The sequence below is a fragment of the Aquarana catesbeiana genome, linkage group LG12 (assembly GCF_042186555.1).
Source record: "Aquarana catesbeiana isolate 2022-GZ linkage group LG12, ASM4218655v1, whole genome shotgun sequence".
Classification (NCBI taxonomy): domain Eukaryota; kingdom Metazoa; phylum Chordata; class Amphibia; order Anura; family Ranidae; genus Aquarana; species Aquarana catesbeiana.
This window is the reverse complement of record NC_133335.1, coordinates 68,254,052-68,268,443: the sequence shown is the minus strand read 5'-3', so window position 1 is coordinate 68,268,443 and position 14,392 is coordinate 68,254,052. Positions and strand designations below refer to the sequence as shown.

At 44.3% G+C, this 14,392-nt stretch overlaps 1 protein-coding gene across 5 annotated transcripts in view; it reads left to right on the top strand.

The window, feature by feature from the left end:
• THRA (thyroid hormone receptor alpha) overlaps positions 1-14,392 on the top strand; it is a 344,747-nt gene that overhangs the window by 311,736 nt on the left and 18,619 nt on the right. For all 5 annotated transcript variants that reach the window (XM_073608010.1, XM_073608008.1, XM_073608007.1 and 2 more), the window contains one exon: positions 13,678-13,824. In XM_073608010.1, coding sequence (XP_073464111.1) covers positions 13,678-13,824 — 147 coding nt within the window. The remainder of the gene's footprint in view (positions 1-13,677; positions 13,825-14,392) is intronic.

The window sequence follows — 14,392 nt, the reverse complement described above, 5'->3', positions numbered from 1 at the left end:
TTTTTTTCCAAAATTGTTGCTCTTTTTTTTGCTTATAGCACAAAAAAGAAAAACCGCAGAGGTGATCAAATACCACTAAAAGAAAGCTCTATTTGTGGGGAAAAAAGGACATACATTTTATTTGGGTGTAGCGATGCACGACCGTGCAATTGTCAGTTAACGTAACGCAGTGCCGTATCTCAAAAAATGGCCTGGTCATGAAGGGGAGGTAAATCTTCTGGAGGTCAAGTGGTTAAGAGAGTAGTGTTAGGTGATTTCCCCTCAGCATGCCGAGATGCATGCTGATGTGAATTTAGAGAAAGGGGAGAAAAGGTTCGCTTTAATAAACCAGTGATGTGAATGTACAATATATTGTAAAGTGCTGCATAAGTTGACAGTGCTATATAAGTACCTGTAATAATAATAATCTGCCATATTTTTAAACAAGATGCTCCTGCGCCCCGGAGGAGGATTCTGCCATGTGGTCCCTGTCCACATTTAGTCATATACAGTATTTCACAAAAGTACACCCCTCACATTTTTTAAAATATTTTATTATATCTTTTCATGTGACAACACTGAAGAAATGACACTTTGCTACAATGTAAAGTAGTGTGTGTACAGCTTGTATAACCGTGTAAATTTGCTGTCCCCTCAAAATAACTCATCACAGCCATTAATGTCTAAACCACTGGCAACAAAAGTGAGTACACCCCTAAGTGAAAATGTCCAAATTGGGCCCAAAGTTTCAATATTTTGTGTGGCCACCATTTTTTTCCAGCACTGCCTTAACCCTCTTGGGCATGGAGTTCACCAGAGCTTCACCGGTTTCCACTGGAGTCCTCTTCTACTCCTCCATGACGACATCACGGAGCTGGTGGATGTTAGAGACCTTGCGCTCCTCCACATTCCATTTGAGGATGCCCCACAGATGCTTAATAGGGTTCAGGTCTGGAGACATATTTGGCCAGTCCATCACCTTTACCTTCAGCTTCTTTAGCAAGGCAGTGGTCTTCTTGGATGTGTGTTTGGGGTCGTTATCATGTTAGAATACTGCCCTGCAGCCCAGTCTCCGAAGGGAGGGGATCATGCTCTGCTCCAGTATGTCACAGTACATTTTGGCTTTAATAGTTCCCTCAATGAACTGTAGCTCCCTAGCGCCGGCAGCACTTATGCAGCCCCAGACCATGACACTCCCACCACCATGCTTAACTGTAGGCAAGACACACTTGTCTTTGTACTCCTCACCTGGTTGCCGCCACACACGCTTGACACCATATGAACCAAATAAGTTTATCTTGGTCTCATCAGATAACTCACAGAACTCACTGTGTCAGAGCAGAGAGCAGATGTGCGTGTGGAAGCTCCAGCTTTCAGTAGCTCCGGCCATCCGGCCACCCCAGCCTTCCATCCATCCAGGACTATCCCCAGACTTCCAGCTGCATTGTACCAGGACCCCCCCACCAGCTGCGTGGACCAGGAGCGGGATCCCCGCCTAGCCCTACCCTCACCGCTCCACCACGCCGTCCACGGCCTCAAGAACGCTGATTCGCTGATCCCAGCCGTCAGCCTCCCGGAGCAGTCTCACAGGACACACCGCGGCTTCGGCCCGCCGCTCACCCCCTAGCCTCCATCGGCAGGCCCGCGCGCTCCATCCTACCAGGCCCAACCCACCATCCACGGACGGAACCACAGCCACCCCAGGAGCCCGAGCATCAGGACAGTCCGCGGCTCGGGCCTAGCCCGTCGGCCATCTTGGTCCACCCAGGGTGGCCGCAATCACTCTACCTTCCACCCGGACCCCCCCCCAGCAGGTCAGAACCGGGACTCGGTCCCTCCCGACCCCCTCCCAGGCCTGCACCGGCCTACCTCCAGGTAGGACCCACCATCCCACGGACCCCCCTCTGTTCACGGTCCCGAACCCACCACTACCCCCCCGGGGGCACCACCGCAGCCGCCGTCCAATCACCTTGTTTCTCTAGCCGCTAGATTCGGGGGACAGACCACAGCTGTGGCCTAGCTCTGGCCAGCCAGCCACCTCATACCACTCCACACCTGTCCAGCGGGGCCCCCATGCCCCTCTACACCTGGAACACCCCCTCCTCAATACTGGACCTCACTGCAGGGGCACAGGTTAACACCGGAGACCATGATATCCTCGGCTCTGGCCCTGACCAGCGTCCATCTTAGATCCTCCTAGATGCGGCCGCAGCACCAGTCCAACCAGTAAGTAGTGGCCAGTCCCCCTTACCCCTCTGCCCCCCCCTCCTCGTCTTCCTTCTGGACCATCCTGTACAGGTAAGCCCACCGGGGTACCCTAGTAGTTGATCCAGGGTCCTCGAGTCCGATCGCCCCTCGGGGGGTCAGGAAGGAATTTTTTCCTCTGCTGTAGCTATTGGCCAGCTCAGCTAGGGGTTTTTCGCCTTCCTCTGGATCAACAGGAGGGCGGTAGGTAGCCTCTCCATCACCTCCAGAACTTTCCGCACTATCATTCAGCCTGTCAACTACACTACTCCAGTAGCAGAGGCAGCCATCTGATCCCTCCATCCCCCAGCAAACTCATCATCCTTCCTTCAGCAACTTTGTCTTTCCCACCATGGGCAATTTCAAGTACACAGCGGACGCCCTCCACAGGCTAAGAAACACCGCTTCAACTTTACCAACCGCCACTCATAAAAGACTAAAAAAAGAAAAATCACTAAGGACCAACCCACAATCAACCATCAATTATAGGGAGACACCAATCCAACCACAACAACTAGCATGCGCCCTGATCAACACCAGATCTGCAGTCAAGCACAGACTGGAAATCCATGACTTCATCATCGAAAACAACATAGATTGCCTCTTCATTACGGAAAGCTGGCTAACATCCGACTGCAACAACATCCTAACGGAATTGGTGCCTGAGAACTACAGCATCCTAACTGAGCATAGAATAGGAAAAAATGGAGGGGGCCTAGCAGTGATCTTCAAATCGCACCTTGTGTTCACCCAACCAACTTTACAGAACTCAGTGCCTTTCATGGAGACACTCTCCCTGCGTCTTCAAACAACACCCCAAGACACCATTCACATACTACTATGCTACAGACCACCAGGACCAAAGACCAATCTCCTTACACCACTCACTGAATTCATTTCAATGCACACCCTGAAAACCAAAAACTTTCTGGTACTTAGGGACTTTAACCTCTGGGCAAACTCTACCCAAGACCCAATCGCGACCGCCTGCATTAACCAACTGGAAGAATTAGGTCTTCAACAGCTGATAAATGCTCCCACGCATGGTTCAGGACACACTCTAGACCTCATCTTCAAACAGAATATGGACATCAACATATTCGACAACACACCTCTACCATGGACGGACCACCACGCTATCAAATTTAAAATCACCACTAACACCACCCTCCAAAAACAGAAACATGCAACAACAACACACTGGAACTGATCTCAGAGGAAACTACACTCTGAACTCTTCAAAACCACATTATCAAACAAAATACCATTGCTAAACTTAAACCTCTCAACGGAACAAACGCATAACTCCCTAAACAAGGCATTACTATAAACAGCAGACGCAGTGGCGCCAAAACGCTCATCCACAAAAAAATTTGAGATGGTTTAATGGCACTCTCACCCTACTCAAGCAAGAACGTAGAAGAGCTGAAAGAGCATGGAGAAGAAATCCTACCAAGGAAAACCATACAAAGTACTCACTGTGAAATACCACAAAGCAATCTTCAAAGCCAAAAAAGAACATTTCTCGAACACCATCTCAACTGCCTTAAACCGGCCGCGGGAACTTTTCAAAATAGTCGCCCAGTCAATGAACCCAACCTGCTTAGAGCCCCCAGCAAACGATACTCAAGAATTCTGCAATGAGTTATCAAATTTCTTCATCGACAAAATCGACAACATTCGGAAATCAATTCAACATTAAAAAACAACCAACCTCACTCAACCAAAGCAAAATGAGGATATAGACACGAACATCACACAACCACCAGATTTCTCTTTGACCCCAATCACCACTGACACGACTAAAAACATTATGAGAAGCCTTCGAGACAGCAAATCACCAAACAACATCATTCCCACAAAACTCCTGAAAGAATGTTCCGACATCTTGGCCCCTACGATAACACACCTTAAAAACCAGTCGTTCAAAGAAGGGATTGTGCCAACCACCCTCAAGCAAGGCATCGTCAAACCCCTGCTAAAGAAACCCAATCTCGACCCTAACTACCGCAGACCGATAACAAGCCTCAAGACCATCTCCAAGATTATGCAGAAAGAAGCAGTAGTACAACAGCTACAACGCCACCTGGACACACACCAACTCCTGGACCCTCTGCAATCAGGCTTCTTGCCATTGCACAGAAACAGCACTTCTCAAAATATGGGACGATGCCCTTGAAGCAGCAGATGACGGAGAATCATGTCTCCTGGTACTGTTAGACCTCAGTGCAGCATTTGATCCAGTGGACCACAATACTCTACTTGCCCGCATCACAGAAGTAGCAGGAGCCACAGATTCTGGTCTAAAATGGTTTGCATCCTTCTTAGAGAATTGCTCTCAGACAGTGTAACTAGGAGCATTAACCTCCGAAACCCACGCAATCTCCTGTGGAGTCCCTCAGAATTCACCCTTGTCACCAGTGCTATTCAACATCTACATCCGCCCACTCCTCAAAATCATCAAAAAAATCAGACCTCTGCTTCCACTCATATGCTGATGACACTCAACTCTACTTTCGCATCACGGGGCAAAAGGACCACCATCAGCAATTAGAGAAATGCCTCACTTTGATAGATGACTGGATGACCATTAGCTCCCTCAAACTCAACGGTTCAAAAACAGAACTTCTTCTCCTACACGCTAACCAAAATTCCAAAACCAAGACTCCGTGGACACCCCCCACCATCTTTGGAAAGACCATCTCTCCAAGCACCAAAGCCAAGAGCCTCGGAGTAATCTTTGACTCAGAAATGACAATGGATGCACAAATAGGATCAGTAGTTAGCTGATCTCACCTCCACCTGCCTGTTGGAACAATCATCAATTTCCGACTCGACTACACAAACTCGCTCTACATAGGATTACCCCAATATCAGCTTGCACGTCTACAGGTCATACAAAACGCGGCGGCAAGACTGCTAACAGAAAAAAACCCTGGGAGTCCATTTCCCCATCCCTGAGGAGCCTACATTGGCTAACCGTAAAGAATCGGATCACATTCAAGACCCTCTGCCTCACCCACAAATGCATACAAGGAAACGCTCCTCAATACCTTCGAGAGAACATAAAACACTACACACCCAATCGCAATCTTTGATCATCTAACCAAAACCTCCTCCTCATTCCCAAATACCGCTACAAAGCAAAGGGAGAACGAAGATTCGCAGTCCAAGGACCTCGGCTATGGAACGCTCTTCCGACTCACATCCGCATGGAAGAAAACCATCTGGCCTTCAGGAAAAAACTCAAGACCTTCCTCTTCTAAGAAGCTGACAACACAGAACGCATTCAGCACCTTGAGGCAATTCAGTTCGCATTTGCAGCGCTTTACAAATCATTCATTCATCAGACCACAGGAAATGGTTCCTGTAATCCATGTCCTTAGTCTGCTTGTCTTCAGCAAACTGTTTGAAGGCTTTCTTGTGCATCATCTTTTGAAAAGGGTTCCTTCTGGAATGACAGCCATGCAGACCAATTTGATGCAGTGTGCGGTGTATAGTCTGAGCACTGACAGGCTGACCGCCCCCACCCCCACCCCACCCCTTTAACCTCTGCAGAAATGCTGGCAGCACTCATACCTCTATTTACCAAAGACAATCTCTGGATTTGACGCTGAGCATGTGCACTCAACTCCTTTAGTCGACCATGGCGAGGCCTGTTCTGAGTGGAACCTGTCCTGTTAAACCGCTGTATGGTCTTGGCCACCGTACTGCAGCACAGTTTCAGGGTCTTGGCAATCTTCTTATAGCCTAGGCCATCCTTATGTAGAGCAACAATTCTTTTTTTTCAGATCCTCAGAGAGTTCTTTGCCATAGTGAGCTTCCAGTGCTCCCCATTCACCTCTGAGACCTTGTAACACTAAGGAGTCACATTACACTAGGGAGGGAAAATGGCTAATTGGGCCCAATGTGGACATTTTCACTTATGGGTGTACTCACTTTTGTTGCCAGTGGTTATTTTGAGGGGACAGCAAATTTACACTGTTATACGAGCTGTACACTCACTACTTTACATTGTAGCAAAGTGTCATTTCTTCAGTGTTGACACATGAAAAGATATAATAAAATATTTACAAAATGTGAGGGGTGTATTCACTTTTGTGAGATACTGTAGGTAAAGACCACATGTAATACTTGAGATTGGACTCTGTACAGTTGTGGCTTCCAAAATTTCAGTTGATGCCTTTATCAGAGGGACAGCAGCTTAGAAGGAAATATATTCTTTGTCTTTATGCTTAGCTGGATCAACTATGTAGTCACACACCACACACCTGTACCTCTAGCAGAGTATTTTAAAGCATGTCTGCAGCTTTTATGTAAAATGAGATACATTTTGCAAGCCTGTTGTGATAACTTTGTATGGAACAGAGCTCATCAGAATGCACATGTTACTTTATAGATAGCAAAGTTTACCAGTATGTGTGTTGTGCCATCACTTCGTGCACTACATTATAGTACATCACTGTACTGTGCTTTTGCTTTCCTATACCTCTGCCAATAGGTACATTCTAGGACATTTTAAAAGTGCCCATTTAGGCTCAAAATACCTATTTTTTTTCTGATGCAGTGCTGTAACTTTCATAGGTCTCTTCCCCACCCACATCCTGTGAATAGACACTAAAAGGTGAAATGGCACGCTGATGAGCTTATCAGCTCTGTCACTCTGCTGTCTCCCCCTATCAGCATGCTTCTTACATTACAGCACAACTGATCGGCTCCTTATGTGTGTCGCTTCTCTTTCCCCCGGTCTGAGCTCTGCTGTACAGAGACTACAAGGTACTGGGTCAAAATGTAAATACTTAAACTGCTTATATTTAAAAAATACATTTAAAGATGTATCAGAGCTGAACTAATTTGTGACTTTTATATCTGCCTGTAGTTCAGCTTTAATATAGTACGGTGTGTGTCACCTGCCTGACTTTGTACTGTGGAAAATATGTGTAAATCTCAAGATTGGATCTAAGATATATAAATCCTTTGTGGGGGGGGGGTGTAAAACATTACATATATGTATTTAGTAGTTCCTTAAAGTTTTGTTTTAAGATAATCTGTTACAAACAAAAACCCTGTGTGAGAAACCTCATAGAAGCTGCAATTTTCTGGGGTCCTGAACCAGCATACTTTGTTCAGGAGAAATAACATTCCTACAATGCCGATAAATAAGATCAGCTTCACTGCTCCAGCACTAGTTTGTTGCCCAGGAGTCGTCATCTGTCTTAGCTTTTTACACAATTATTTAGCTTCGTGACAGATTGACAGTTTTTGGACCAAGAGAGGTTCTTCCTATTGCATAGCAACCTATGAGACTGCAGGAATTCAGTTCAGGCAGAAGGGCAAAAAGATGATCTGATTATTTGCTGTGGGTAATTGCATTGCAAACTTATGCTGAGTACACACGATTGCACATTCCGACAACAAAATCCATGTTTTTTTTCCGACGGATGTTAGCTCAAACTTGTCTTGCATACACACGGTCACACAAAGTTGGTTGGAAATTCTGAACGTCAAGAACGCGGTGACGTACAACACGTAAGACGAGCCGAGAAAAATTAAGTTCAACAGCCAGTGCTGCTCTCCTGCTTGATTCCGAGCATGCGATGCACTTTGTGCGTCGGAATTGTGTACACATGATTGGAATTTCCAGCAACGGATTTTGTTGTCGGAAAATTTGAGATCCAGATCTCAAATTTTGTGTGACGGAATTTCCAATGGAAAATGTCCGATGGAGCCTACACACGGTCGGAATTTCCGACAACAAGCTCCCATCGAACATTTTCCGTCAGGAAATCTGACCGTGTGTACGAGGCAATAGACTACACTTTGCAAGTGCAGTTGCTCCTGAGGTTAGCAAATGAGCAGAAGCTCTGCTGACTTCCATCATCCAATCATGCAAGCAAAAATGCTGTTTTTTTTTTTTCCTTGCATGTGATTGGGTATTTCTTTGCAAAGTGAAGCCTTACCTCATTTTCTAAGCTGTGGTGCAAAGTGCACATTCTATTTTGCTAATCAACCCCATTGCTCGTGCCTCATGCAGAGGAGGGAGAACAGGTTAGCCTTTTCTTCCTTCTAAAAGTGGTCATACATAGCTAGATTTACATACAGCTGATTCCTGCTGCATTGGCCAAAATTCATAATTAAAATTCAAAATTAATGTTGATGGCCATAAAAGTCGATGAAGGAGGCAGGTGGAAAATGTCAGCCGAACAGTGGCTTCATCCATTCAGCTGTGGTCATTGGGTATTCAGCAACAGGGACATGCAGTGAGGTCAGTGGCTGGTGAGGCACATGGCTAGTATCAGAGCCAGATACACACAGGTGACATATGCTGCGAACGTTGGAACGAGAGCAATAATTCTAGTACTAGACCTCCTCTGTAACTTTAAACATGTAACCTATAAAAATGTTTACGGCGTCATCTGTGGAGATTTTTTAAGTACTAAAGTTTGGCGCCATTCCACAAGTGTGTGCAATTTTAATAGGTATCTATTTTACTCGGCATAACATCATCTTTCACATTATAGGGCGTCTGCTAAATATATATATTATATATATATATTTGGGGGTTCTGAGTAATTTTGTAGCAAAAAAATTATGATTTTTACATGTAGAAGAGAAGTGTCAGAATTGGCCTGGGTGGCAAGGGGTTAATTACCATAAGTAAGTAATATACAAATAATTATTATATATTGTTTTTTAAGGTAATTTACTATATTTTCAAAAACTGTACTCAAACAGGTGGCTTAACGGACAAATTACTGAAGTTTCAAGTTATAACTTCCAACCAGTAATTACAGAGTAAATAGATAAATAATAAATTATTATGTTATAACATATAGCATATAACTATATGATTTATAGTACCTTTTCAACAGCAGAAGATTCTCATTCTCCCTCTTAAATGTGTGAGAAAAACATGGGATTATAGGTAAATCTTATACATATAAACCCATGTATTTTCCTTCTAGTTAAGAGGGCTGAGCTGGAAGAGAGCATTTGTCTTTTAGACAGACATATGCCCCTTTCTATGACACTGCAGTGAGAGGCGTGCCTCCACTGCAGCATTTTTATTGGACAGCTTGGGCCTATGGTACTTTACTATTGGTCCAAGACTCCAAGCTGTCCATTGAGCTTAGTGCTTCTGACAAGAAGTGAGGAGAGGCACTATGAGCTCATCCTCTCAGTCTGCTGCAAACAGTGTGTGCCAGCTTGTATTGTACTGGCCGCTCTGTATGTAGCTTCTGACAGGCTGTGCAAGGAGACCCGTATTTCCAGAACCGTAGGTCATAGGAGCCCCAAATTTTGACCGGTGGTGGGGTAGGACTTCAGCTACCTACCCTCCATTTGGGGTCTTTTGTTATTTTTGTTTTTTTTTCATGTTCATGGCTCTGCCTCACCTGCCTCCCCTGACTGCATGTCCCCGCAGTTAAATACAATAGTCGGGAGAGAAGATGCCCATCAACACAGATGCAGAAATGTATAAGGGTATTGCTAACCTAAGTATGAAGCAATAAGAACACTCAAGATAACTGTTAATTAGTTTTCAGAGATGATTTGCACACTGCTGTTTCCTTACTATACAAATGCTGCTGAGTGTCAGTCTTATGTTTATTGTGTTACCTGTCTCTGTGATAGAAGCCAGTATATCTGTCTGAGCATAAAGCAGTGTATTCAAGTCATTCTTCCTTGCAGCAATGCATCTTAATTATATTATGGGTACAAGGACAGCTGTTGGCCCAAGTAACTTGTAATACAATACTTGATGCCCAGACAGCATTGATTTGATCATGGATTCCTGCGCATTCAAGATCAGTGGACTTCTAGCAGGCCTCTGCATGACGCACGCATGTAAATTTGGTCAGAGAAGGATAGAAGCAGCTGGGAGCAGCAGCAGCTCCTTCCCTCCCTCCCTTCTTCCCATGCTGTCTCCTCTCTCCCTCCTTTCCCTGTTACGTGGATGTTACACGCTTACTTTTCCTTGCTGCTCCCCTGCCTTGTTGAGCAGCACCCCCTGCTGGATATATAGCAGATCAGCAGAGGAACCACTGAAGTTTTCTTTTTCATGCTGTGGAGTACTTTTGATCATACTTAAAGCCTAACTCCACTGTTCTAATAATTTGTTACTGTAAAGCAGGGCAGTGAAATAATCATTTTTTTCTAAACAGATTGTAAGCTCTAACAAGCAGGGCCCTCTGATCCCTCCTGTATTAAATTGTATTGTAACTCTACGTTCTGCCATTGTGTTGTAAAGCGCTGCACAAATTGTTGGCGCTTTATAAATCCTGTATAATAATAATAGAAGTTGATAAGTAATGATCATTATCTTTATTGTACAGGACACTGGCTGGATATTCATAGGCCTGGGGTTATATAGGCTGCTACAGTCAAGAGATTGAAATATTCATTGCCAACAGTGGATACTATTCATATTTTTTTTGTTGCTGGTAGGTTTCATCTATTGTTCATTAAAGAACACTCTATGGGATTGATTTGCTAAAACTGAAAAGTGCAAAATCTGGTGCAGCTCTGCATAGAAACGAATTCGCTTCCGGGTTTTAGGGTATGTTTACATTGGAGGCGGGTTTGAAATCGTGCGAGTTCAGCTGAACTTGCAGGATTCCAAACCCACATTTCATTGCGAGCTCAGGGGTGACTTGAAAGACATCTGTGCGTGTACATGCACAGATGTTTATTGAAATTGCCCCTGAAGTTGCCAAAAGTAGTGCAGGAACTACTTTTGGAAATCGGTGCGGCACTGCAAAGTTGGCATCGCACCAATTTGGACGGTGCTGTTGCCGGCAATAGGCTGAGATTGGCATGCGATTTGACATGTCAAATAGCCCCAATGTGAATGGGGGCTCATTATCAAAGCTTAAGGCCCCTTTCACACTGGGGCGGTAGGGGGCGTCGGCGGTAAAACAGCGCTGTTTTACCGCGGTATTCGTCTGCTAGGGGTGCGGTTTTAACCCCCCGCTGGTGGCCGAAAAAGGGTTAAAACCCCTCGTATAGCGCGGCTATAGCCGCGGTATAGCCGCGCTGTCCCATTGATTTCAATGGGCAGGAGCGGTTTAGGAGCGGTGAATTCACCGCTCCAAAGATGCGGCTGACAGGAGATTTTTTCTTCTCCTGCCAGCGCACCGCTTCAGTGTGAAAGCCCTCGGGCTTTCACACTGATCAAACAGCGGAGGCTGTTTAGGGGCGGTTTGCAGGCGCTATTTTTAGCGCAATAGCGCCTGCAAACCGCCCCAGTGTTAAAGGGGCCTTACAAACTGAACTTAGAAGCTGATTGGCTACCATGCACAGCTGCACCAGATTTTGCACTTTCCAATTCCAGTAAGTCAACCCCTACATGTTAAGTTCCTCTATGGCAACAAATAAATTGTGAAATATATTTTATTTGGCATATAGTGGACATTTAAATGCACAAAGGAAGAGGATGCATATTACAAAACAGATCATTTTTCTGTACAGTCTAAGGATATTACATTCCCCAGAAATACATCAATAAAGAAAAATATGTTGCACTTTGGAGGAACAAATGTTTACCATGCTATCAGGAAACATGGATGTGTCAAAATTAGTATATAGTAATAATTATAAATGTATATTAGTTAAACTCTCGGCAGATATAAAATCACTAATAAATTAAACATTTGTATTCTATTAAAAATAGTTATATGTAGTGTAAATACAGTTAGGGTATGTTCCTGAATTTGTGTTGCTATCGGCCTTGGATCGGACCTTCAGACCAGAATAGGGAGGGGCACAACAAGAAGCCAATTATACGCTGCAAACAGTGAACACACTGACAGGAGGAGACAGTAGAGTGACAATGACGCATTGTGTTGCTGCTTTGAAGCTTGTTCACACCATGTCTGTTGAGATACAGTTTTCTGCACACCACTGCACACGTATGATGGAATGGGATACGTAGACATCATTTGTTTTCGGTATACCTTCTTCACACCATACATGTGCAGAAAAACACAGCTCAGCAAGCCCTTACCATCTATTCTTCAGGCTAGGGTGTGCCGAGGACCAAGCTGTGCCACTACTGCAGTAAGGGTCCAGGGCATAGTTGGCAGGGGTGCCTGGATCACAAGACTGGCTGAAGAGAGTTACATATTTTCATGACAGGAAAGACAACTTCACGTTTTAGTTATAAATTCAGTTGTTTGCCTGGAGTATAGCTTTAAAATACAATTCCACCTTTCACATGAAATTAAAAAAGCAACTTTCATATTTAGGCTGAGAAAACATTAATTTAGGCCCAACGGATAACTGTACTTTTGAGACGCATTAGCTGTTTTTTTACATACAGTAACAACGAGCATTATTGCAACTTGTTTGCAGTCAGTACCATAACTAAAAGGAAGGTCTCTGCTCTGCCCACCTGCTTGAGTGATTTCTATACTATACCACACTCAGTGGAGATCACAGATTACAGCAAGCAGGCTGCCTCAGCACAAGTCTAGCTGTATTGTAGAAAGCACCTGTTTCCAGACCAGAATCTTGAAAAAGGAAGGCATCTGCATTCTGCTTTGCACCATTGGCCATTTGTAATGGGTAATACAGTATTTAGCCAACACATGCAAGGGGGGCCTGGGTACCTGATTCTAGCAATTTGTTATCTTTGAGTGCACTACAGCAGGAAAATAATCACTTATAGCTCGTAGTAGGGAGACATGTAGACTAAAGCACATGCCTTTCTTGTTCACAATTCTGTTACTAGTGGCTGCAGAATGAATGTTACCTTTAGTTGTAACCTTTAGTTCTCATGTTCAGCTCTTCCATCAAAGTAGCAGAAGATAAGCTGTAAAAAAAAAAAAAAAAAAAAAAAAAAAGAAGTTACAACCATCAACCATAATACGATTATACATTTTGTTTTCCTTTTTAGCTTTTAAAGCATTTGGGAAGCAGGTAGAAGGCTATAGCTGGCCATACAGTTTTTTCAGTCAGCCTGCAAAATTTAACAGATTGCTCCGTCCACACTTTACAGTCCAGGTAGACAAATTTCCTTCTGCAGCTATTGAATTCTAACTGCCTCTGCCGGCCAGCTCTTCTTTACAGCTATAATCTCTGACTGGCTTTGTCACGCTCCTCAACCACCACCAACTGAGTTTAGCAAGATCCTATCAAGTGATAGCATTAATAAAAAAAAAAATCCTGCATTAATGATTAACTTTGAAGATGGTATGGCTAATACACAACCCCCCTAAAGCAATCAGAACAAATGCAGACTTATTTTTTGTTCCTAATACCCATTGTATAGTCTAGCTTCATCCCAGCAATGCAGAACGTGTATGGCAAATGAAGAGAGAATTCATAACTCCTGATCTCCATACTTGTTCTGGGCCAATGCTTAGAAAATATTGCCATTATGTAATTCTTTCTTGTTTGCATTGTATACATTTGATTTTACTACAGTCTTTTTCCCCTCTTCTCTGCTAACCATAGCCTGAAGACATAGGACAGAATCCGATGGCATCCATGCCAGATAGTGATAAAGTTGACCTGGAAGCATTCAGTGAGTTCACCAAAATAATCACCCCTGCGATTACTCGAGTGGTGGACTTTGCTAAGAAGTTGCCCATGTTCTCAGAGGTGAGTGCTAAAGATAAAACTTATATAGGTACAAGGAGATGTGCAAAAGTCCATACAGGATGTGTGCCACTTCCAGTCACTGCTCAATGGCTACTCCCCCCCCAACCTTGTTGGAATGTAGTAGTAGCTGCTTTCAGCTGGGGAAGTGGTACGTTGAGAGCTTGAACTCGGTGCATTCATACCTGCAAATGCACCCAACACCTATATCATGCGAGTGTAGGTTCCTGGGGATTAGTTGTGGATGTAAACTGCCTTCAGCCAGGGAGGATCACTCGCATGTGATCACTGCAAGAGTGGTCACATGCAAGTGGCCACGATTAGCTGTGGGAGCCGGCAGCCTCCCATTGCTTTCAATGGGGCTGCCTCCTGCAGCTTAATGCCGGGAATCCTCACTTGGGTTCTTGCATGTAATCAGTGTAGGGTGCATTCCTATAGTTTCAAATGTCACTGTATATTTTGTCTAGAGATCCTTGACCTTGATGCATGATTTAAATATAAAGCCTGTAAAATCACCTCTAGGATAGCCAGGATTCACATCACATATAAAGTATAACTTGGATTGGGACCA